The sequence below is a fragment of the Polyergus mexicanus genome, unplaced genomic scaffold (assembly GCF_030449975.1).
Source record: "Polyergus mexicanus isolate NDT 795.1 unplaced genomic scaffold, iyPolMexi1.0 SCAF_166, whole genome shotgun sequence".
In the NCBI taxonomy this organism is placed as follows: domain Eukaryota; kingdom Metazoa; phylum Arthropoda; class Insecta; order Hymenoptera; family Formicidae; genus Polyergus; species Polyergus mexicanus.
In genome coordinates, this window is record NW_027223486.1 from 1 (window position 1) to 27,580 (window position 27,580).

A 27,580-nucleotide genomic window follows, 5' to 3' on the forward strand; every position below is an offset into this window, starting at 1 on the left:
AAGCAGTGGTATCAACGCAGAGTACTATTGCAGCGGCAACAATAACACAACAACATTGATTATTTTTTTAAAATAAGGCGCCGCGAGGCGTGAATAAGTGGGTCGCGATAGTTTACAATATATGCTGACCAGGGCAGTCTTGATAGATCAAGTTGGAAATGTCGAGGACACCTGTTACAACGCCCGTTTTTTCAAGCCGATCTACTTGACTCACAGCACTCCTCTATCGGTTCCATTTGGTAGATCTATTCACGAAGTAGCTTTATCTCTTTTGCCTTTGTCGCGTGTCAACTTATCACTTACCGTGAAGCTCATTCGAGGTCTGTGCAGCCTGTCGAAATGAAAGTCTCTTTCGCATCTTTTTGATAGATATCTATGTATACTGTATTCATTTTCGTGAAATGTTTTTTCTGACAATGAAATAACGATCATAAAAGTAAGCATACGATTATTAAGATTTTTCTTTAAGAAATCGATTGTATAGAGCATTAATGATTCTATTTTGCATTATATTACATATAAATGATAGTTAAACAAAGGAAAGTATTTCATTGGCATCTAATCGGGAAGTTGTGCTTCTGTCGTGGATAGATTTGCGAAACCTCCGACAATTAAAGAATATCAAATCAAGTTTGCTGGAAGTAGTAACGTGCGTATTTATGTCATTCAATACAAATTTCTTTCGTCAAATTTGCGAAATGACATTAAAACGACGTATTTGTGCGTGTTTGCGCGAAATGTAAAAAAATAAGTATGAAATACTTACGAGAAGAATTGTTCTTGCAATATCGCAACTGATCCCGTACAAGTTACCTCTTCTAGCGATCATGATTTTTACTTAACCAAATACTGCCAGTATTTATACCGGCGTATTCACAATATTACCGATAGACCAAATTTATTTATGATAATAATATATTAAGGGTTGAAAAAAAATGATGTGTGTGTTTTAAATCGAGGGAAGGTTATTGTAATATAAGCGAAGTAAATTTTTGTAAAGTCGGAGCGCACAGTTCCTTTTCCCTCCCGACAACCAAGACGCTCGAAAAAGTTTAAGAAAAAAGTCAGGAAACATTATCGAGTCAAGGACACAAAAATCGATGTATTGTAGAGATATTTTTCCTCTTGTCTCTATATGAAATATTTTAACATTATTATGATTTCATTCTTTGTTACTTTCAAATTTTACGACATTATATAAGAGTTTTCATTCATCAAAAGTTTTGTTTATTGCTAAATAAGTCTGCGCTCGCGATTCCTGGCTAAGTGTTTTTTAAAATTATACATTGAATCTCTATAGTTATGTGCATTTTTTTGTGATTTAATTATTTTTGTGCCGGATATGAATTTATTCCAACACTCCAATTTTTACATAAATTGTATGGAATTAGCACGAGTATACTCCTATGGACACTATTTTGGATTGTACACATTCATCGAATGTCAATCATATCTCACAGATTATATGAATTAGCGCATTATTTCCTTTCGATATTGCTTCGGATGTTTCTGTGATTAACACGGGAGACCGCTCTGAAAGCGTAGGTTGTAAGAATGGACCGTCAAAGAAATATATAGATTTTGATAATACATATGTCAACAAGAGCAAGGTCTGATAATCAACCGGGACCATTCATGTATAAGCGACATTAAAGCGAAGTTTGCAATATAAAAAATAGTTTAGCAAACATTTGGGATCTTTCTTCTCCGAATAAAAATGTTTAGTTATTCGACCGTCTTTATACTTAATCAATTTTCGCAGTCATCCGATAGCAATATCGTGTAATAGATATCCGACATTCATTCGCAATATTTAAGGTGGCGTTAAATGCCTCAAGATGAATGGGTTCAGTTCCTACAATAATAGTTTACCGGGCATTTGGTGGCTGAATGTGAATAGTTGTACCATGTACATTTGCTATGCTGTAAATTTGGAGTACAATTATTGTAGAATAGAAAATCTCACATATAGGAGTGACCGTTCGTGCTAAGTTCACGATTATATCATAAGCCCTTTCTCGTTACATTTCTTACTTTATCTTCAATTTCCGTATTCCTATTTTCCGCCTCTTCTCTCCTTCGTTGCATTATTTTTTATTATTCGTCATTCCTACTATCCGTTCCTGTCAAAATTCAAAACTTTATTAACATTACTTTTGCTATTATGTGACTCGATGATGATTATAATATGATGAGATGATGTTGAGATATAAAATAAATTATGTAAATATATCATTTTCGCATAACTATTTTTATTGCTCCTGCAATAAATCTTTCTTTAAGCGTGCTAATCATAGTTATAAACATAAATACAAAAAAAAAATATGTATATTCCAAAATTATAATATTTTTCGTTACACATAATACGTATTATTTATTCGGCGTAAAACATACATTCGTACATCGATATATTCATAATAGTAAGTGGAATATGTTATAAAGTATAAAAATATGCATAGTTACAATTTATACGTAAAAGATTAATAATTGAATATATTATATGAGATAGTAGCGATCAGAGTCTGCATTTTTCTAGCATTTTTCTTGCTTCTGCATTATGGGGCAAGCGCGTCAAATAGAAAAAAAAATTTGTCGGTGATATGGGGTTTTATTCCTCTCTCCGCTTTATCTGTACTTATTTTTCAAATGGATATTTCATCTTATTTTCCAGATGAATCTATGGGATAAAATATGCATAGGTAGGCGTGTCGTTTTCAAAATAATATAAAGCATTTAGAAGTAACTATATGTTTCGTTCTTACAAGATATTGGAAAATTAAAGATCGGATATCTTGGTACGAAAGGCTCGTTAGAGCATCGTGTATGTAATTTAGATTAATCGTGATCTTTAATACTATTCGCTCTTTGCATACATTCTTCATATGATATGGCGGCACTAGATAAAGAGAATAATTTCTTAAAATTATTTTCTTTTATACACATACATAATACATCATAAACTGATTAAGATAATAATCTTCCAAGATGAAATCGTGCGATATTTGTTTATACGATACAAAGTACGATCTGATATATACATATATATATATATATATATATATATATATATATATATATATATTTATTTATTTTTAAGATTAATTATTAAATTTATAAAATGATTGTTGTATGTGTCAATGAAACTTTATTTATAAAAAAAGTGGCATCTACTCACGTATGTTTCACTGGTTAGCCAAAGTGCTAGGTTGATCTAGTAGAGACAAAACTTATGGTTTGAGATCGTGAATAAAGCATATTTGGAGCATGGTCTGGAGACATCGGCATTGGCGGAGGAGGGTCATCATTGTATTGCATTATAGGGGCTGTAAGCTGTATGGTTTGTGTACGAGGTACACTACGTAAAAAGTTCCCGAAATTTAAAAACCGCGCTCGAACCAGAAATAGTACTTCAATGTGCCGCTAGACATCGTCTCTAGTATCATTCTGCGTTTGTTTACATTGTGCGTCTTTTGTGAGGTTATGTTTCACAATGGCTGAAACGACTGAAAGAACAGAGTTTGTGTCAAATGTTCTGTTTCAAACTTGGCAAAACGGCTGCGGAAATTCATCAAATATTAAAACAAGCTTTTGGTGAGGAAGCAATGGGTCAAACCCAAATGTACGTGTGGTTTAAGCGTTTCAAAAACGGCAGAATATCCGTTGGAGATGACGAGCATTCTGGGCACCCTTCAATCGGCATCACCGATGTAAATGTTGCCAGAGGTGGCAAAAAAATTCACGAAGTCCGTCGTCAAATATGATTACTTCGAAGGAGATGAAAGCCATTAATTTTTTATGTAAGTGTATGATTTTTAATAAATATATTTCCGGAACTTTTGAGTAGCACAGATCGAAATTATTGAGCGCGGTGGGATATTGTATTTCGATCTTTAATTTTTTAACAAATTGTCTCAATCAATATAATTTTATTTTAATTTAATTAGTATTTTTAATAGAAAACTTAAAAAAGAATTCTCGAATTATTTATGTTATCCAGTTATTCAATCACATTTTTAAATTCTTTAAAATTATTTTATAGCTACTTGTAAGAAATTTGTCTATTTTTAATATATATATATATATAAATTAAAATGCATTGATTATATTGTCCTTTTAGGAAATATATACATATATTCCTGAAATGTGAATTATAATGCATATAAGGTATATTTCTGATCTATTGTAATATTCCATTTTTTACTTTTTTATAGCGCATACATAATAAATAGCATAGTAATATATAGACTCCAATATTTAAAAATTTTGCTAATGCACGCGCGCTTCTCGTTGTTATAAAATAATTTTATGAATGAGTTTATTGCTGTATTTTATATGCTATTATATTGCCAAGATATCAACTATACACAAGATAGTGAATAATTAGTTTTTTAGTAATTTAGAATACAATACATAGATGTGGATTTTATAATTAACATTTTACATACATTTAAGTTACAATACTATTACATTCAATAAAAATTTTAATAGTAGAAACAAAAAATTGGATACAGCAACCATATACATATATATACTAGTTAAGCGAATGAAGTTATTTATCAATTTATTTGATTATATGCATTATATTTGAATTAGAATATTATTAGAACATGAGCATTTTATTTACATGATTATTATTGTAAGTTATTCTCACTATCATAAAGAAATCGATAGTTTAATGATGAATAATGAAAAAAGTGGAAAAACTCAATCGTGTCCTACTTTTTAGCGTTCCACAAAATCTATAGTGTATAAAAAACAATTATACATAATTTTCTTTAATTAAAATGATTAGAAGTACTACGAAATAGTTATAAAAAAATAATATAATATTACAAGTTTAATATATATTGAGATAAGATTGTAAATTTTTTACATAATGCATTTCTAGATGACATTTGTATATGCGCGCGTGTGATATAGAAACGTATAGGATTTTACATGTAAAGAAAGTGTAATAAGAAAAATATATATCCGTTATTATATATAAAATGTGCGTGTAAAAATTACTTTAACAAATTATTGTGCTATTTCTTATTTAATTATATTTTCTTAATATTTTGCCGATTTTAAAAATTTGAATTTCTACTGTTCGAATTTTCGAAATGTATAACGTAATATTCTAGGAATTCTCAGAATTTTAATTAGCGCCGTTTCAGCATTATCCTGTATTATTATATATTATCATCAATGAAAATAAATGAATATAAACAAACTTATTGACATGTGATTAATAAACGTAATAGGATATTTTTTTCATGTGTTGATAAAATAAAAAGCATTTCGTCTTTTTTTTTTTTTTTTTTTTGTACATGATGATCATCGGGAAGGTGAAAATCTTTTAATATGGAGTGTAAGCAACTTGTACATTTTTACGTTTTTACATTTGTCTCGATGCTGAGAGCACTTATATTTGATATAAATCACAATAAAAACATTTTATCTATACTATTAACATAGACAAATATCGCAATTGGAACAAATGTAATTAAATGTGTGTCTTCATTCTCTAAAAACATGTTTTACAAAGAAAAGTGAACAAATTTTTACTCCGCATTTTGGTAATTAAGAGAGATTAAAAGATTTAAAACGAAATTATAGAAAAGAAGATGTATCGCAATATCATTCTGTTACTTCAGCTATATGTTTCTTTAATATCGCATAACACCAAATAAGATATTGACCATCGATTATTCAATGATACAAGTCTTGTCTACATCTTGTTATTTAAAAGCGACGATAACTATATTTCATTTATAGGAGAACATATATACAAGATTAACGCCATTTCACGGGATGCACCATAAGTCATGTATTTATAGATACAAATAATCCTTCTATTAAAAAAAATTGTTATTGAATAATTTTTTTGACATTTTTATGTCGCATCTCTTTTGAGCAATATTTTTCGATCTTTTGTATTGAAAAATAATGGACGCAGTTGTTCATTATTTTGTTTCTTTCCTTTTATAAGATTATCCTCTCTTAAATTATCATTTATTTTAAAAACGATCCTCTTTAGTTTCGAGATCATGCTGCATTTTAAATGATTTTAATGATTGAATATATTGAATATTTTTTATTTATATACAAAAAAGATTTTATTACGAAAGATATTTCGTCACAGATATGAAATAGCAAATCAAGTCAAGATGTCTTTTGATTAATCCTTAATCCAATTTAGAATTTTTTTCGCTGAGTGTATATGTTATAAACTGTTTGATTTTATAATATTTGTCTGTCTCTGTTACAATAATTGAACATTAACAAAGAGTATCCTCGGCATTAGTCGCTTTTTAAATATTAGATATGTGTAAGAATAATAAATATTCTCTCTGTACAAAAAAATATATTTGTTATATATATATGTTTGTATGAATGTATACACAACAAAAAATTTAAATTTATTATATCGAAAAATATAAATTTATGAAACAAATATTTTATTATAGGATAAATAGCATATATTTCTATAAGACATATATTATTTCTACGAAAAGCAAATATATATATACAATATATTTTAATTTAAATGTAAAACATAATTTTTTATAGAGTAAATATTATTTTATATATAGAATCACAATTTTATAAAATCAATTGTTTAATAGTGCAATATTTTTGTACTCACATGACATTTAATAATCTTATAATGATTAGTATTGAATTCTATGCAAATATTGGCGTTATAAAAACATACAATATATAGCATTAATATTACATGAATAATATTATTGTGAATAATATTCATAATTTCTTTATGAAAAATATAAATCAAAATGGCAAAAATAATATTGCAAATTAAGAGTTAATACCATAAATGAAAATAATCTCAATAAAATTGGAAGTATTGCCTATTAACAATGTTTAAAGATTTACTATTTAAGCATTCTCTCGTATTATTAAAACTTATAGTATATGATAAATTTTATCATACCGCTTAAGAGGGAAGATATTAACAAATTGAAGATTTTATTTATAATTTTTTAAATTTAAAAATTATTTCTCGGATTATTGAATGTTTCGCACGCTTAAATTGTTGTGTATTTTCATACCTTTAAATTATTCAACAGTTGTACATATAAATCTTTATTTTATTTACATAAGTTGTAAGATCAACTTGAGCTTAAAAATTTATTTCATCAAATGTTGCACCTCTTTTTCTCGAAACATCATATAATATTATATTCAATTGTTAAATAACTAATAAACATTCCCGATAATCATCATTTTAACGTGCAAAAGTGTTCGCACGTTAAAAAGCTCATATAAATAAAGAATTACTTCTCGTGCTATCGGCATCTCATCATTCCATATAATCCTTAACACAATTTAACATACTTATGGTCCATCCAGTATAGAACCTACATACCTACATATTACGCGCAACAGACTCACAAAATGTGTGTGTGTGTGTTGTGTAATTTTATGAACAAAATTTAGACTCTTCCACTTCCAACAACTTCGTTAAAGCTACATACAACAGCAGTAAGAGATAAATAATCATTACAATAGGGACGTGCGTGTACACGAATATCAATAACGAAATTAACGACAAACGCAGCGAAATAATCTGCGAAACGGGAGGAGGAGGAGGGGGGATACATACATGCATATATATTTATGTTATTTATACTTATTATATACGTATATATACACAGGGGCATTATGCATAATAGTATATATATAACACATATATTGTTATATATATACATATATAACAATAATTCCTGGTCCAATGAATATTAAGTAATTGTGTAAACGGGTCAGCGTGTTCCTTAGATATGTACAAAACGAAAGTCGCGAAATTTCGCATTGAGACTCTATGGCCCTCAACATAGTTATTGTCGAAGATCGATTCGCGGTTAAATATCAGCGACTAATATATTGTATTTCGTTTCATTACGAGATAGAGACCGATATTTCGACGACGGGCAAACTCTCTAAAGTTATCGCAGATAGATAAAGTTTTTAACTACTGTGTGTGATACATCGACATTATGAATGAATTGTGCTCGCTTGCTTGCTGATACCACAAGTTAGAGATACACAGAGTTCTGTACTAAATAAAGCTACAAAATTACGTGAACTACTTTTTGGGACATATTATCGATAAAATAATGTTGAAAAATGTTTGTAATATATATGAAAATAAAATTAATATTTCTCAAAATTGATGTCGTCGATATATCGATGTTGAAGACTTCAATTGCAGTAAGATATGTATCGTAGGATTTCTGACAAAAATTTTATGTAATAAAATGCAATTAATGACAAAAATATAAATTTTTTTACATAGATTATTAAATATATTATAGAGAGTATAAATTTTGTCATAAATTTAAATTAAAAAACGTAAAACGTTAAAAATGTTAGAGTTTGGCTTCATAATTTTAATCGTTTTCCATTTTAAAATTATTATAGCCTCTATATCTTTATGTGAGGATATTCGTCTTAAAATGTTTCAAAGAATTCGTTATTAAAAGAGTATCTAATGATTTTATATAATGGAAAAGATAAAAATGTTTCTACATTCTCCATCTTTCTTAGATAATTTTATACTAAAAAAATACCGTTGTAGAATATTTCAATGCATTATTTTCCTTTATATTACCATATTAGATCTATTGCAGAATATATTTCTCATCTTTGTATAACATTATTAAAAATAATGGGATGATAATGTACATATGAAAACATACATATTCATTTTTTTTACATATATGACTATCATATATGACTATCTAAAAACGTGAAATTATTATCTTTGCTTCTTTTTTTCGATTGGTATTGATTACTACAATTTAAAGATAATTAAAATGATATAAACAAATTTGGGATAATCTAAGAAATTTTTTTTTGCATAAAATTATGCTAAAATTTCTTTTGTTCACTGCATGTTCTTTATTGGAACATGTAACATCGTTTCTATCTTTTCGAACAATGAATCGATATTCCGATTTTAAGATATCAATATGCTTAGGACGAATATTCCCATATCGCATATATAATCCGGGTTTACTTAATTAACAAATTTAATGTAAAGTCACCCGCCGCCGAAGCGTCTAGATGTGCATGCAAAATTGAGAGGATGATCATTGTATTTGAAAATGAAGAAAATGACCAAAAAAAATAATCTCAAGAGACAGAGGAAACGCCAAAGTCTATAGTCTTACTTTTCTTGCCTCGATATATTCATAAGCAATACTACTATTGTATAAGCAATCGTAGATACTTTCTCGATATGCCAAGGTATGTTTAGAAAAAAAAAACAATATTTTATTAATATAAACATACCTTTTTATTTATCGCGTATGGATTAATCCATACATAAAATTATCAAATTATTGCCCGCAACACTTTGCAACTACATTGCCGACAATAATTGGCATAATAAGCTACCCGCGTTCGAAATGTAATTCTAATTATCTTATAACTATAAATACTTACAAATCCATAAAACATACTTGTTTTATGAATCTATAAGTGATTGATATTGATCAACTACTACCGATAATACTCTTGATAATTATATCGTTGACGAATAATTGCTCTGAAAAACCATCATTATCAGTATATCATTAAAGATTATATATGAGTCTCAATAATTATATTTGATGTTAATCAATTATTGCCACCAATAATAGTCGGAAGATGTATAGTTGACAATAATTGTCGCAAGGAGTTGTCACTTGGCAGAGTGTGTTTCTCAATGTACACTGTAAAATGTATCCAATCTAGGACAAAGATATTTGATTTGATTGCGTATAGATTGTCTGTAAAAAAAAAACATAATGTTTATTATGTTTTTTTTACACAGTATATATTAATTTCAATATTATTATGTATAGTATCAGAGTTCTTAATTAGGACTTCATGCACATATCTCTACATTATCTATATAAACTTATATTGCTTTGTTTAATTATTAACTATCTTGCCAGCTCTTCATAATTTATTATCTTATGTTAAGAATTAGAAAAAAAAACAATAATAAATGAATATGTACACACATATATATATATATATATATATATATATATATATATATATATATATATATATGGTATTTAAATAAATGTTATATCGCAGTCTCAATGTTCCAATTGTAATTATTATAATTTCTGTATTTTATATTATATATCTCAGTTTCAATAAATTAATTTTAAATTAACAGTTTATAAACATAGATGTCACTTTATATATATTTGATAAGATTTAATCAGTTTTTACTTTACATATCTTTTTTGCATCATATTAATGCGAAAAATTGTAATATTTTTGGTTTCTATAAATAACATTATTTTTCTTTTCAATTGCTCGATTAAATAAATATTACGAAACTAAATCTAGTAAAATTTAAGAGTTTAGCAAGGATATATCAAATAATTATTTCAAAAATGATATTCGGCGGAAATCCTTTTTAAGGTTAAATAGCTTTGTTTAGAAGAACGTAAAAGTTTTTTTGAAGTATTTTTACGTTTAATTATACATTTAATATACAGGAATATGCTATAGATTATTAGATCTATATAAAAAATCCAATCAACTGGATAGTTATAGATGGAACATAATGAACCTTATACACTTGGTATTACATTATTAATATAGAACAATCAAATATTTTGTCATAACATATATATAAAGTTATTTATGCTTTTATCTTTCTTTCTATACTCATTTTTTCTGTGAATATATACATTTACCAATATTTCCTTTAAATTTTAATACCAAATTAATGTACTCGCGCGAATTATTTCACAATCTAAAAATGAAAAAAAGAAAATGCAAATTTTGTATATATGTCTATATACAACCAAATACAATATTTTTGTCCTCCTACATTGGAATAAATTCTATGTTGTGCGTTATTTGCATGCTAGTTTCCTAAAGAGGGCGATACGCAGGGACACATTTATGACACATAACACAGTACGTTTAGTACGTATATGTAGAAAGAGAGTCGCTAAATGGCAGTAGGGAATAAACAAACTAATACACCGCTGTTTGTTCCCTCTCTTCAGGCACCCGCAAAGCCGTATACCTCCAACACTCTGATCTCGAAATCACCACTAGCACAGAGGGGTGGATTGTTAAAGGTCGAACATCGATCTGTCTTGCCGAATCTTATGTTTTCATCCATCCAGATCGCCTGACCGTCTCTGAGAATTAGAAACAACATGATGGATTGATACAGTGTCTTGTAATAATTTGTTCTAAATCAATAATTTTACTTAATGAGACAGGAATATAATACTTTATAAGCAGAATTTTTTCAATAGAGTATTTTTCTATTTACAAGAGCAGTTTTAAATCTATTAAACAAACTATTTTGATTTCTAAATAATATACATTTATCAATTTCTTTTATTTTATTTAAATTTATTTATTTGCATTGAATATAATATTGATGCTACGACAGTCTTATCGATATTACGATTTCATTATTATAATATAATAAATTACTTTATATTATAGCTTACCCGCCACCGATAGTTATCATTCTCGAATCCGCGGCCATAAATAGTTCAGCCGAGTGATGTACTCTGGAATCATTGTGCGATGAATCCATGCCTACCCAAGGATACTTGGCTCGCTCAGGATATAAACTGAACAGGAATGTCTCGCCAGTACCAAAATACGCTTGTCTATGCCCTCTGTCATCTTTCAAATTACGCTCGCACCATCTTGTCGAACAGTAAGCTCCAAATACCTGAAAAACATTATTTAATCAAATAAAACATGTTAATTTTTTAGATTTTCGATAAAATGTAGAAACAAATTATATTTATTTATCGGAATATATTACATGAGTAAAAATAAAAATGTATTACAATAAATATACATAATAAGCACGTAATGCACATACACACATAACTGGTTTAGATATACAAGGACTGACAATTAAGTTTGTAGAAAATATTTATTACAATTACAGAATACACTTATTCGTTATCTAATACACGGTCCTCTTTAAAATAATCTATTCCTAAAGCAATGCACTTGGTCCAATGTTTTTTCTATTGCAGAAAGCAGTCTTCAAAATCATTCTCCGTAAGACTGTTTAGAGCACGCATCATTCATTCCACCTCCGCTCGTGATCTCAATGACGATCCTTCGTGTCTTTCTTGATTTTGAGGAATAGAAAAAAATCGGAGGAAGTCACATCGGGCCTCCTCTGACTTTTTTCTATTCCCCAAAATCAAGAAAGACATGAGGGATCGTCACTGAGATCACGAGCGGAGGTGGAATGAATGATGCGTGCTCTAAACAGTCTTACGGAGAATGATTTTGAAGACTGCTTTCTGCAATAGAAAAAACATTGGACCAAGTGCATTGCTTTAGGAATAGATTATTTTAAAGAGGATCGTGTATTAGATAACGAATAAGTGTATTCTGTAATTGTAATAAATATTTTCTACGAACTTAATTGTCAGTCCTCATATACATATAAAAATTATTTGTTACAAGCTATTTAAAATAAAAAAGGACTTTATACACACAAATTTAGTTTAAAAGAGAAAATATAATGATACAATTAAATTTTCTTTCAAAAGAGAGTTTTTTTAAACCAATATTTTAGAATTATCTTAATTTTTTTCATGAAATCATGTATGTGACTTTAATTACTAAAAAATGTCTGAATAAAATCAGTAAAAATGTATAAAAAGATATAGCATATGTAATTTATATCTAACATTATCACTTTGCTAATGAAAAAAATAAATAAATATTTATTGAGGAATAAAGATATTTTTTTTACCTCGTTGTTACAGGTTTTTATCATCAGAAGGGTCGGCTCGTGTTGCTCAACTCGTACATAGAACGTCGTTAACGAGCACCCATGTTCCTCGGTCGTGTACAACAAAATAGGCTGGTACATTGTGATTCTCATCGGTAGCCACGACCATAAGGTAAATAACTGGCAAATAAACAAATTTACATTATTAATCGGGCATAAAAAATGAAAGACAATTTTTATAATTGTGCAAACATTAGTTTTCAACGGCTCACTAATAAGAGAATCAAACTAAACCACGGTAAAACATGCGCTCGATTATGACATTAAATCAAAATGATTATCAGCTGTATTACCGAAAAATACAGTAACCGACATGTTAATAAAAATTGAGATTTGTATTTTCAATGATGACAAAAGTCATCATGTTTGTTGAACGTAATTTTATCTAAGATACAATCACCGAAAAATATAAAAATATGATATGATTGAATTAAAGATCTTTTGTGCGGAAATTTGTTTGTCATATTTTCTTGCTTTTCAGCATTTTATTGCTTATGCGTTTACTGTGTTTTTCCATAACAAGATGATAACGAAGCAAAGATATATCAAAATTTATTTGTTGGCAATTATCTATCTCATAGATTGTATAATCATGAAAGATTTAATTGTGTGATGTAAATTTACATATGTAATCTAATTGAAAAATATAATGGATATTTGCGAAATACTTTAACTCTTCTTGCACATATATGTCACGAAAAAAAAAAACTTGGCTATATTCTTAAAAGAGTAATACAACATTTGTCATCTCATTATTTCTTATGCGTTAATTGTTTATAATTGATATAGGAACTGTTTTACGTTCCAATTCGTAATTATGCATATCGGCACTTACAACTTCGTAATTATTAATTATAGTAAATATTATTCTGATACCAATATTCTGATTAAATTATTCTTATATATAATATCTTACACATATGTACACATATCTCTACACATTTACACATACGCACACATATCTCTATAAAAAATATATACAAAATAAGAGAATAATTAGTATGTTTCCTATTTATATTATACGGTAAATATTTTCTTATAAATATTAATTCTAATAATAAAACTAATAATTCTAATAATAAAATTTTTATTTTGCTTATGTGGGGTGTCACCAAAATATATAATGATATAACAGATATGATGTGCTGCCGAAAATAAACACCCGTATTCTTTTGCAAAATCAGTGCATAAATGTCATTCGTCATGCAACACAGTCAGGATACAGCATCACTCAGTTAGAGATAAAAATACAGATGGATGTTAACAAGACGCCAATATGGATTCTTGCGTTAGCGATGATAAATGCATTCTTTTCAGCTGCACATTCTGTTTTTTTATTCGGTTTTCCTCTTTACACTCTCTTTCTTCCTCTAATACAGGGAAATATTTCAAGAAATATTATCTACTATCAATTACTTACACATTTTAATTTTGAATGATATGCCTCAATTTATATCTTTCAAGACTCCTTAGCGCACAAAGTAAATCTTCTCCGATTATATTCCTTATCTCAAAAAGTGATATCGTAAGGATTATCGTATAAAGCATTTCAGTGTCATTCTGAAAAACGCTCTGTATATTGTACGGTATACATTTCTTGACGATTGCATGTATACCAACGACGACAATATCGACATGCAAGCCTAAAGACCTATATATACTATTCGACAGAGCTTTCGAATTTTAATTTGATCAATGAAAGGACGGCCGTATGAGAGTACTTACATCAGGCATATCTAGGATCTGGGAGCATATACTTTGTATGGGATAAACACCCATTGACAGGGCGCGTGGTCCAGGACTGTGTGCGCCCTATATACCCGGTATCATTTAATCCATCATTCCAGTGAAGGCAGCACAACACAAGACAACACAAACACGTCAGTTACATCGATGTATAGTGCTCAGCGCGTTAACGGTACCGGTGCAAACGGTAATTTGCATGTACCCACCGCACGAATATTCCAATGGATATTTTTTTTTGTAATGTAAACTTAAAAAAAAAAGAAGGCGTGGTGTGCAAATACTTGTTTCACTCGTGTTGCGGATAATACATTTTCGTGAATTTAATTTTAACGATCTCGTCATTTTTATCGTACGGCTCCTGATCTTTGGCTGCTGGATTCACATTAAAATTATTATCGAAGAATCATATAAATTCTTTTTTTCTTGCACAATACATCGAAATAGATTATCTTTTTGCATGCTAATTGCATAATTTATTTTGGAAGGAACACATTTATGAAATGTGCTGAAAAGACTAATCTATTTAATAGATTGGATTAATAGATGGTTGTGTAAACCTTGATCTCAATTGTCATATACATAAAGACTATTCTCGCATATCTTTAGACCATAAAAAATTAGAAGTCCGCGCAAGATTTGTTGAAATACCAAGAAACTCAGTCTCCTAATAGAGTAGAATGTAATATTTCAATATGTATAATGAAAACTCATCTAATATTATCACCAGTTCTTAATTCCTTTCCTACTATGATGAAAAAATGTTGTTAATTACATAAGAGAGGATATAGAGATAAAACCAACATTTTTAATCACATTGGCTTCTATGATAAATCTGAGAACGATACTATCAAAGAAGTTCGTTATTTTTGTTGCACAATTTTTGTGATGTTATATATACCTAAAAATTAACTAAAAATGTAATTTTCTCATCTATTTGTTTCTATCACGTATTAATAAAATTACGAATTTATGGGCTATAAAATACAAAAAAATGTGTAATAAAATACAAAAAACATAATTTAGATGTTTATCGAGTGATAGATACGATATATATGAACAGAGTTATATCTACGAAAAGCATCCTGTATAAAGCTAGTATAATATCTGCATTGGTATAATAATTACATTAAAAAAAAATTAAGTTATGAATTTGTAATAGGTAACACAGAGGGGGCGGGGGGGGGGGTGAAAGTTTTTGATATTAAACACTCGCTCTCTCTAAATCAAGATTCGATTAAAATCATTTAATTAAAATAAGAACCTGTTTTTTATATTTATTATACTTTCATAATTGCAATCCGCATTGATACACGCGGAGCCACATCGAAAAGCCAGCGAGAGTTTCACATTATGCGTTGCAATAGACATGGCGAGATTATTGTGGTTATTATCGTATCGATAAGGAGACGTATTAGAGGAATCACTGCGAATAAATATAAGTAATAACAGCGACAAAGCTGGCACGACAAATGTATGGCAATGAGTGAGTAGAATGAGTGTAATATAAATAATATCTCAGAGAATATAAAGGAAGGGATAAGGGAGTGGGTAGAGCACAATGAAATTGACAACACATTTCCCAAAAAGATAATTATACGATACCCTGTCTTTGTACGTGTCTTCACATTCTTTCTGAAAACAAATGGAATCATTGAGAGATTCAGAGGTTCACCAAACCCTACAAGAGTCTACTTTAACACGCTGGGTTATACAAAGCGGAGATTGAAATCAGTATATAGAATGTTCAATAAATTATGATACAATCGATTTAAAGGGACAATTCTTCTCATGCAAAAAAATTCAAAATCAAGAAAAATCAATATCTTTTGCTTGGTTTTTTTTTTCATGAGAAATTATCTATTTATTGGTTGTATCACGGTTTATTGTAGCATTCTGAAATTTCGTCGAGTTGAGATTTGAACATCATAGGCATGCACATTAATGATCCTTACGTTTATCCATGAGCAAACGAAACGCGATAATCGGCATAAGGTCTTTTCTTGCATATCTGTAACATCGAAAATCGAACTCAACGAAATTATAACTGTTTCAATCTTTGTTACAAAGTAAGAGGAATCATATGGAGCAACCAAGCTAAAAAGACCCCTATCATTTCTTAAAAATTGAAAGAGATATGTACAATAGATTGTAAAAAATAAAATTTATATTTAATCGTTTTTCATGTTGAGTATCTGAGGAGCATCTTCATTTTTTTATTATTAAAAATATTCAAACTAGTTTTTCGAATATCGAATATTTTGATTAGATAATAGCCGTTTTATAACAATTAATTGCTGAACGGCATTCATATTTGGACGTAAATAATAAAATCGCGCAAAAATTAATCATTAATCATATGACAAACCACATTTCAAACCGATAATCCGATAATCAATCAAATAAAACTTTTATGATTCATAAATAAATTGTTAGATCAAAGTTCATTGTACCAATCCTGAAAAACACAACTATAATTTTTATTAAACAGTGATATATTATAGATAATTTATGAATGGATAAAGTTCCCTCTTCTTTTCTCAATATAAGCAATTTTTATGGATTATTGTTATTCCTACAATGAAACCAATTCACACTATTAAATTTAAGTTTTATTTTTGTTATCTATTTCCCTTTCTTTTTAGGAAATAAAAGGGGCTGGTTAATAATTAATACTGGGATAATAAGACACATTGCACACCATATATAAAATTAGGAATATTTCATATTTGCCATCTGAAAGTTTCGTCAATTAAAATTATAATCGGGCATACAAATTCTAGATATATAGGTTTCACACAATCAGATGCTAGAGTTCTGTTTTTGGAATTAATATTTCTGCAGGAAATATTGCAATTTATAATGTTTAATTTAAATATATTATTTAATTTTAATATATCTAATTTGTTGCATATTGAATTTATATTAAATCTATATCATAAATTCTCTTTTATATTGCTAATTTAAACACGCTATTTTAGGACTTAGATTGTTGAAAATATGTCATTTTTTTAAATGAAAGCAATTAAAATAAAAAATAAATAAAAAGATCGTCGAAATAAGATTCAGAAAGATATAAAATAAAATCTAATTTATCAATTAATTTTCACACTATAAAATTATAAATAATTAAAATTATTAATAATTTTTACATTATAAAAAATACATTGAAAATTCCACCACTAACAAAACTTCTATACGTGTCTTTAGAATATACAATATAATAAAAATCAAAAACAAATTTTGTGCGCGATGTGTATATATTACATCCACAAAAACATGCTGAAAAAATTAATTATTTATAAAAATTATCATCATTTTTTACTAATACCATTTTCTTATGTTAGCGATCCAGTCGCAGTTATATCATTACTATCTGTCAAATCAATTTCTTTTATCAATCTGTAGTTAATAAATATTTGCAAAACTACATTTTTCTAGATATCTAACGCAATCAGTTACATTTAAAAATATTATCCTGCCTATCAAAAACCAATTTTTTCTCATTCTTTACTTAATAAATATTTGCAAATCATAGAACCGTTTTGAGATTAATTTTTCTTGAAAAAATATTATGTCAAAGAAATCGGTCAAAAAATCCACAATAAAAAGGATATCTGTTCTTTTTGAGACGATCTATATACGTGATACTAAAATCCCAAGTATTTTAATCAATGAATATGCTAAATATAAGCTATATATAAGCAAAATGTTATTAATAAACTCGATTAAATACGGAAAGTTAGTAAAAATTGATAGATAGATGAACAACATACTTCTCGTATTGTGAGTGTGTGTGACATCATTTGAATATTGACTTGGGACTGACTGGTAGGCAGATTGTCTGTCGAGCGTGATCTGGCCAAGGATCGAGGTCCCGTCAAGACACTCTTACTCTTGAGAGCCATTTCCGTTCGTAGAAAGACCCGTGATATGTATGCTGAGCTGAGTCCGCGAATCCCAAAAGCGGTGCGCAGAAACTTGGCGGGTGTCACCTGCAAATTGATAAAATGCGATTTTTAACATTATTCTTGAAAATTAGAACTTTACAAGATTATAAAATACGACAAAAAATAAATACTAGTTGAGTAAACTGATAAATAGGAGCCGAGACGCGGTAATTGAAAGTGTATAAACCTTTTGTTTACTTTTATTACCAAGTGTACATTAAATATGCTTATTTACTGCATACTTAATGCATATTTAGTGCATACTTGTTAATGAAATAAAATAACAAACAAGTTTATGCACTAATTATCAGATATGCAGATATGTTTGAAACTAAATTTTACATGGTTTTATAAATCGACACATTTGTAGAAAGAAAAGTATTATAAAAGGAGGAACGATGGAAATGTTGAAAATAGTGCGTCAAATCACACAATAAATGGTACTATTGATAAACACAATACATATTTTAGATTTTATTACTTACTGGTATTTGTCTACAAAACTTAGATAGAGCAGCATCTATGCCATTCCTCGAAATCTCATTCATCCATTCCGAACTCTGCGACGAAGAATGCTTATAGAATAATAAAACTATAGCCATAGCAACCCGATAGAAGACCTGAAAACAAAAATTTAATCACGATTATTTATAATAATTATATTTAGTTAAGGTAATATATCTTTAATTTAATGCTTGTATTTAAAAAGTATATTGATGTGCATAAAGAGAGAAATTCGCTGACGGTTTATATCGAAATGATACAACTGATAATCTTAAGCACGTGAAAATATTGACGAAATAAATACATATCGTAGCTATGACGCAAATTATTTGTTATGATATGTACTATAATACCATAAAACTAATAATAGATCGACATTTCTGTGCGTTACAAAACTTGTAAAACAAAATGTTGCAATCTTTGGATCCACGTTTGTATATGGATCGCGTATATATCCGTAAAAAATACTTTTGTGCACAATATGTTATACAGGATATAAAAATTCTTGCAAACAACTTTCCGCTGGCACCAAGTCAATCATCGAATGTAACATTTGTTCTATTCCTAGAATATAAGTGCATTGCACAGAATACATATAACATGCGATTCATCTTTATCTATCAGTTGGAGAAATGCCAATTTTTCTCGCATTTCATATGTATACTAGATGTCTCACGTCAGGCTGTTTCTCGACTGATTTTGACTTGAATGCATATAGTCAGAATTAATGTCCGGAATTTTCCGTTGGTTTTAATACAGTTTAAATTAGTTCTCGAAATTCTTCAATGATTGAATATGACAGATTATTATATGTATATATATATATATATCTCGAAAAAATTTATATTACTTGTTAAGACAGAGAGAAAGAGTGGGAATAAAAGATCAGAGACGAAGTATAAACTCACCTTAATGCCTTCGTGAAGAAAACAGTCCATAACCCTGACTAGATGTTGAAATGGAAGAAGTTGAAGAATCCACCAGATCCAGTCCATGTAGATTCTTTCTGCTCTTGAGCCGGAGCAATGCCTCGCTAAATGTACAGCAGCTGATTTCTTAAAATTGTGAATTGAGAAATACCATTTTATATGTAGTATATATTTATTAAAACACACACACACACACACACACACACACACATATATATATATATATATATATATATATATATATATAGAGAGAGAGAGAGAGAGAGAGAGAGAGAGAGAGAGAGAGAGAGAAAGAATGTATGTGTGCGAGAGAGAGAAGGGAGAAGGAGGGGGAGAGAGAGAGAGAGAGAGAGAGAGAGAGAGAGAGAGAGAGAGGGAAGAGAGAGGGAGAGAGAGAGAGAGAGGGGGGGAAATAAGTAAGCTATCCAATTGGAAATAATACTATGTAATGAATATAATATCTATAGCCTCAACTTTAAGAATTAATTGCTACTTACGACATGTTTTTTAGTGATCTGTTCTACGGTTTTCCACGTAACTTCGTAAAGCAGTTTAGTTTGCGTGATGAACATTTTCTCTTTGGCTGCTACCAAAGTGGCCATACAGTGATAACATTCCTCCTCTAAAAAATAATATTTCAAAAATAATAAGCAGCGGTTTATTATATTCACAGTAAATAAGTTTTTTATTACCATATATAATAAATTTACTTATACTTTAGGCCTCAACCCATTGCATTAAAAGATGCGTAAAATCGTAAATAACTCATTAATGATTATCGATTAAAAGTAATATTGTAATTACATATGCAACTGACAAAAGTTCTCATAAGTAACTGCAATTAGTAACTAATAGTATATATTCAAGAGTACATTGAATATAAGTATATGTATGAATGTATATAAATGTATCGCAGCATAATGTATGTATGGATGTGTGTGTGTGTGTTTGTGTGTGTGTGTGTGTGTGTGTGTGTGTGTGTGTGTGCGTGCGCGCGCGCGCGCGCGCAACAAAAAACAAATCATCGTGTAAATATAAGTCGAAAATACAGAACAAAATTTTTCCGTAACTTATATTTTTCGGGAAAAACTTTCAAGATTGAAAAATTAAGTCGAAGTTAAAAATCATTAAATTTTTACCATATTTTTCTATCGTCAATTATAAAAAAATATGACCTGTTCAAACTGCGTGACTCACTTTGTATATACAGATTGCCCTCACTAAGCGCATTTTCTTTCAACTGCGGCTTCTTTGGCCAATTTTGAGTCGATTTTCCCTTACCGAAAAAAAAGAAAATATATATTATTTCTCGCTTTGTACCGTAAATTCGTTTTGGCCGCAAATTCGCGATATTTTATTAGTAAAGCGAGAAATAACTACATTCTTATAACGTTTAATGTGTCAAGTTATTATTGACTTATAGCGTGAACTTAGTTTTAACTCACCTGGCACAAAATGCAAGAGAAGTGCAGTTAATGGATAAAGGGACGGGCTGTAGGTGATGTCAGGACAAGCGTATCCCAGTACTGATACGATTCTGTCCGCTACGTTTCTGCCCTTTATCGTTAAATTGTAAGATAAGCAATGTGTACTATCGACGAACGGTGGTAGCATGATAGACTTTTCTGGTAATTCTGCACAGACAAATTAATTCAAACATTATATAAATATTCAAGGACCTTTTTTACAAGAGCAAAGAAAGTTAAATATAGTTAACAATTATATAAAAAAGAAAGAATATTAAACATTCTTCTGGAAGATCTGAAATCTTTAGAAGGATGTAACTAACATAACTGTTTCATTGAATTGTAAGATAGAAGAAGTTATCATTTAAGACTGTATATATGTTTCAATAATTATGGAAAAAATTAATATTTTTTATTAACGTAATATTAATTTAATTAATGTTTAATTTTTAAATTAAGAACGTTATAAATGTACGATCAAGTAAGATTAATAATCCAATCGCGCTGCTATTATATAATATTAATTTGTCTCTTTACAAAAGATAGTATAAATGCGTCAGCAAATATAAGATGAAAAAAAAATAACCGAAAAAAGATTCTTGGTGTATTTATTAACCTGTTGTTCCAAAAACTTGATTCACCATGTCCCAATAGAATCCGTTGAGCATATTTTTGCCCTGCGCGTGTTGATTGCAGAGTGCCGGCCAGAGTTGCGCCCTAATGCCGTTGTTGAGCGGCCAACCGTTCTCCCGTATGATCAGCTTTACTTCCCGTTTTCTTGGCGGATCAGCTTGTAATAGTGCGTTCACCTCGGTGAAGGTCTTCAAGGTTTGCTTCTTGTTGGTCGGCGACTCCGGCTGTATGACAATGTTGCTGGTATCGACGTGCGGCGGGAACGCGTCGTCGATGTTCGCCGCCTCCTCCTCGAGCACCGACAATGTTTTTGGGGGATTGTCCATCGGGGAGGCAGTCACTAACATCGTTTAACTACGGCGTGAGTTTTGTCATGGCGGCCACTCTAGCGATTTTCATTCATCCACCTGCTATCCTACGTCAGATCCTGGGATGTTTCAATTTTCATCTGAAAGAAAAAAATCCGTATGAAGTATGTATGTATGTAAGACGACTATTTTTACTATGGTAATAAAAATTTATCTATATCTCAATTAATAAGATAAGGTAATTTGGTGAATGCAATTTAATACAGATAATACAATGTTTCTTCGTTACAAGATTGTTATTTCATATTGGTCGCTGTCTTCTAACGAAAGTACTTTACCTTAGCTTATATTTATTTTTCAGGAACTGTCTCATAAATCTTACCGCTAACTCGTCTGGATGAAAATGAGACAATCAAGCCTGGGAGATAGAATAACAGTTTTATAAAATCGACTAGTTGAAGAGTGAAAATTGACTAAATTGAAGAGATAACTTGCTAAACTTCTAACACGCAAAAAAATTTTTTTTTGTGATGAGAAAACACTATATTTCATATTATAGATGTACAAAAATAAATTATTATATTTTTACTTATGACATAATGTACAATCAAACTTCCGTGTCTCTTTTATTCTATATTTTTTTATATTCTTTATCATTTCCTTTCTTGTTGTTGTACTTCATATTTGTCACTTGAATATAAACATGCGTAGGAGGAAAATATCATGCACATAATAAATACAAAACAGATCTGTTTGAAATAGAAGAAAGCATTCACTGTCACCATTTATCACAACTATAAGAATAACATTTTATTTTTTTACATCTGTGAAAAAAAATATTATCAAATTAACTTATCTTAATTTACGTTGCAAATAGTAATAATTAATCATTTTGTTTCGTTTGTTCTCATAATTAATTGACTAATTTTACTTTGCTATTTTATTTGAAATTCAAATTCAAATTGTTCAGAGAGATATATGTATCTCCAGGTTCAAACGCGAATAATTCAATATGGTTTCGAAGAAATTGCTCTATTATCAGAGGGGTTTTGTATGTTCGCAAGAATATTATAGAATAAATAAAAAAAATATATATATATATATATATATATTAACTCTTTCTTTTCGCAACAATTACGCAATACGGTTAAATACGGCTGAATAATAATGCATCCGATTGCGACATCGTTTAAAGCTTGTAAATTCGCACGAGTTCTCTGAGATAACGCTTTAACGCTTACTGTGCACATCTGTTACTATCGCATTGCAACAACATCCTTCTCCTGGCTTCGTCTTCGCGCTTTCTCGCGCAACTCATTTTACGACCAAAATCAATTGTCTCGTTGTAAGAGTGCCAGCGTAAACAAGCCTGGCGAATACGTATACAGTAAGCCGCACCACGTGCTCGCTTTTTTTACCGCATGAGTAATTCGGATTCGCGCGAATACACTATTTGTCATACGTATGTCTTAACATTTCACTAAATTCATATTCGTTTAACATTTCCAAGTTTATTTCCATCGTACATATTGCGTTTAAATATTCATTATAATATGCATTTAAATACGTATTATATGACTGTATTGGTTAAAAACATTTCAAATTATGTATATACTTTTTTTATATATTGGTTAATTTAATATGTAATATGTTAGTTTTAATTGTTAGTTTTATGTTTAAGTTAGCCTTGCATATATATATGCAAGGCTAACTGAAACATAAAACTAACAATTAAAACTAACATATATGCATATATATATATATATATATATATATATATATATATATATATATATACATCATATATTTTTATGTATAGCTGTTTTAAACTCTGGAGTCATGAGGCAAGAATATTTATAGAGATGTTTCAGAAATTATATTATTATCTTATTATTGATTATTAAAAAATTAGTGCTACAAAGATAAACTGCGTTCGCAAAAAAATTTATTACAATTCTTTCGGGAACAATGCATTGAGATATTTGGAAAATTATTTTTTCAATAGTGTAAATATAAGAATTTAAAGAGGATAGAGAGATATCTGTTTTTTAAACTTAAAAACTCAATTACGAAGATACTTGCTAAAAAAGATCCTATTAAAATTGATAAAGATATGTCGCAAAAAAGAAACTATGTACCGACGACGTGAAAATCAATTCAATTTGCGAATAGAGAGAACTGATACCGAATTTTTAAAAAATTTCACGAACTGAGAAAACATATATCGAGCTTGTCGAAAAAATCCACTGTTCTTTATTAAGAAGAAAAATGGAGAATTCTTTATACATATATTTTTTTAAATTATACTCTACATTACTTTAATTTTATTCTAATAACTATGAAATAGAACAGATAATAACATTAATTACGAGATTTGTTATTATTATTTTGTGTTATGAAACGCGACTTGATTACTGTTAAAAAGAAAAAAAAAAGAAAAAAAAGCTTCCATCAGACATTGACCTGTCATCAGACACGCGAACGGCAAGCGGAGACAATGAATATATAATATTAGCATATAATTAACGCGAGAAAGAGCTGTCGCTAATAATAAAACAGCTCGGCCAGATGCAAAAGCACGACTAGCTATAATCTTGGTATACTTAACGGTTATTAATAAAAAGCGCGTGTTATCTCTCTGACACGAACATGCGTTCAGTGCTTATCAACACCATGTGCTATTCATGAGATACACTGTGATATTCGTAAAGACATTGTGCGAACAAAACTTTGTAATATTTTTAATTATCTCAAAACATTATCACACACAAATATTTTATATATTATATATAATATAATATATATATATATATATATATATATATATATATATATACATATATATATATATATATATATATATATATAATATTTAATCTATATATTTTTTCTGAGATAATATTTCAGATTAAGATAGTTTAATGCAATTGCGGTTTAGCTCTTGCGACCGATCATTCTCTTCCTATTAAGATTTTATATCAAGAATATTTTCTTTTCCTTTTCATTCTCATTTCTATTATTTTATTTAAATAGTCGAAATATAAAGGATATCGAAGATGATAAAATAATCGAGTTGAATTCTTTTTAAGGAAAAAAAATTAATTCTGATGTCATTAAAGAATCTGTAATTGAGAGAAAAAGTAGAATTTTTAGGACACCTTGTATATATAGAATACATGGAGACTTTTGCGAGGCAGTTGCTCTGCCATAGATAAATATTATTGCAAATTCAGAACGCTCGAACCACTTGACAGTATAAATACATCGCATCAAAGGCGGAGACGAAAGTAAACGCATGCATTGCATTGTTAAATATGCAAAGCGCGAAACGATATGCATTAAGTTTGCGTTTCTTTCCATGGTGATTACATCGCCGTCTAAGCTTTGTGAAGAAAAATATATGAAACTATAAAATTTCTTGGAAAAACGAGAAGATCACAAAGATTTGTGTCTCAAATTCGTTGCCGCTGTAGAGCCTAAGAAAAGCTTTACGAATGAAATATCGCTATTTCCTACACCTTCCAGTGCAAGGCTTGTTTATAAAGGTGCTCGGTTTTTGAATTTAAAGCTTCAGAAAAATATGATTGAAGATATGGAAAAGAATCATTGCGAGAGCAAATCAAACACACACAGGATACACAGATACTATAAATGGACCTTAACAAGAGACAGAAAGTGCCACAGTGTGCTCTAAATGTGAAAAGAATGTGTGCCGAGAACACACTAATGTCATCCACTTTACTCTTAACCACTTCCTCTTACGCTGCTCTCCGTTATTCTCCCACTATTTCGCATTTCCCACGTGACTATGATAATATAATGGAAATATGAAGTAGCGGGAGAGCATAAAAAATTAAAGGGGAGCTGATTAAAATTAAAGAGGACAATATCGAGACCCCTATGTAAACTGCACTCGAGGGAATAAATGGATAGATATCGAAAAAAAAGATTCCTAAAATTGAACTTTTTCTCGTATAACTTATTAATATTATGTAATGTGTATACTCACATTGACAGGATTATAAGGACAAAAAATTTGTAAAAAGCAGCTTAAAATTATTTCGCAAAATTCTCTTGCGTCAATCTTTTTTCAACTCATGCTAAATATGTAGAAAAAAGAAAGGAGTCATGTATAGTAAAATTAATGAGCAATATTTGAAATGTAAACGAGGAATGGTAGAAAGAAGAAATTTTGGAAAAATCTGAATAAAAAGAGCGTCCTTATAGATATCGCAGTTTCGCCCATGTACCACTGTGCATCGTGAGAGAGCATCGGGTGAACCGAGTGATAAATAACGAGCAGTAACGTGCTACCGTGGACGATCCTCGCACATGATTACGCAATGCCGCGTAATTTCAGCGTGCGAAATGCAAGAGGTCGGGATTCGGCTGCCGAGAAATTTTACAAGTGCCAAACCGCGCATGTCTCGGCTTATGACCTTGATTCCCGACGATTTCGCGAGGATTACCATTCTTCTTCGTGGATTTGTGCACGCTGAATAATTCATCAACATGCGTCAACGTAAGCGGTGCCTGGGCTCTGCTAACGAAGTGCCACACGCAATTCACATTTAATTCTTCGAGGGTCACATTGCGCCTGTGAACTCCACAAAAGATATTATTTATCTTTTCGGTACCCGGGATTCTTGAAGAAGTTAAGTAAAAGATGTTATATATGAAATACGATAAGAGTCGTTCTCTGAAGAATTTAAAAAATCCGAAGAATTCGATCTCACCTTCCTCTCTCTTTTTCTCTCGTGTACTAGAATAACCAAAGAACATTCTCAATTCACTTTCTCATGTAGAATCGAAGACTCTTTCTTCGATTGCATCGATATAAATTTAATACAAAACAAATTAATAAAATTAATTAATTAATATGCGCTTGCACTCGCATTTCTCTGCAATACTTGAACGTATTTTTCTCGTTTACATATAGTTAATTTGCATGATTTACTTGCTTTATGCGTGCAAAGAATGAAAAAGAATCGGCGAGTCGCCGAAGTGTCCTTGTGTATATACCATTAATACATGTGATTTTGTACACGAAATCGCTTACGAGATCGCGTGGGCCGGGTAATCAGGCTTCAATCCGAGTACCAATAAAATATCCATTTCTTTATAAGATTATCGAAGAAACAGCGCGCACAACAAAACGTTCAAGGTTACTTTTTACCTATAATAGAACATAACGTTGCTCGAGATACATTTCAAGTATATTCAGTACTCTGCGTTGATACCACTGCTT

At 29.7% G+C, this 27,580-nt stretch overlaps 1 protein-coding gene and 1 long non-coding RNA gene across 6 annotated transcripts; one reads left to right on the forward strand and one right to left on the reverse strand.

Annotated features, from left to right (window-relative positions):
- The first annotated feature begins 3,159 nt into the window (after positions 1-3,159).
- LOC138944349 (uncharacterized) lies at positions 3,160-13,324 on the forward strand. The gene is made up of 4 exons (XR_011448727.1): positions 3,160-3,797; positions 11,022-11,200; positions 11,476-11,695; positions 12,774-13,324. It is a non-coding gene; the product is annotated as an uncharacterized lncRNA (long non-coding RNA).
- On the reverse strand, positions 10,102-26,090 carry Sky (GTPase-activating protein skywalker). Of its 5 annotated transcripts, none has more exons than XM_070315251.1 (12): positions 25,990-26,090; positions 22,008-22,472; positions 21,371-21,559; positions 20,423-20,547; positions 19,905-20,051; positions 18,978-19,112; positions 18,319-18,537; positions 16,148-16,177; positions 14,525-14,611; positions 12,761-12,919; positions 11,481-11,710; positions 10,102-11,159 (listed from the first exon to the last, which is right to left on the reverse strand). In XM_070315251.1, exons 2-12 carry the CDS (start codon positions 22,369-22,371, stop codon positions 11,018-11,020), a joined length of 1,827 nt encoding a protein of 608 aa, XP_070171352.1. In that variant the 5' UTR covers positions 22,372-22,472; positions 25,990-26,090; the 3' UTR covers positions 10,102-11,017. The 5 variants fall into 5 exon arrangements, with proteins under 5 accessions (XP_070171352.1, XP_070171351.1, XP_070171353.1 ...); XM_070315250.1 differs by lacking the exon at positions 25,990-26,090 and adding an exon at positions 23,574-23,910; XM_070315252.1 differs by lacking the exons at positions 16,148-16,177; positions 25,990-26,090 and adding an exon at positions 23,574-23,910.
- Positions 26,091-27,580: the final 1,490 nt, after the last annotated feature.

What these genes read in the sequence shown, in the direction of transcription:
- Sky (XM_070315251.1), bottom strand. Translation starts at nt 22,371, where the DNA reads ATGTTAGTGACTGCCTCCCCGATGGACAATCCCCCAAAAACATTGTCG. An exon ending in AGATCCTAGATATGCCTGAT is followed by an intron (nt 12,920 to 14,524) that starts GTAAGTACTCTC and finishes TTTATTTGCCAG; the next exon opens with TTATTTACCTTATGGTCGTG. An exon ending in ATGATAACTATCGGTGGCGG is followed by an intron (nt 11,160 to 11,480) that starts GTAAGCTATAAT and finishes TCTAATTCTCAG; the next exon opens with AGACGGTCAGGCGATCTGGA.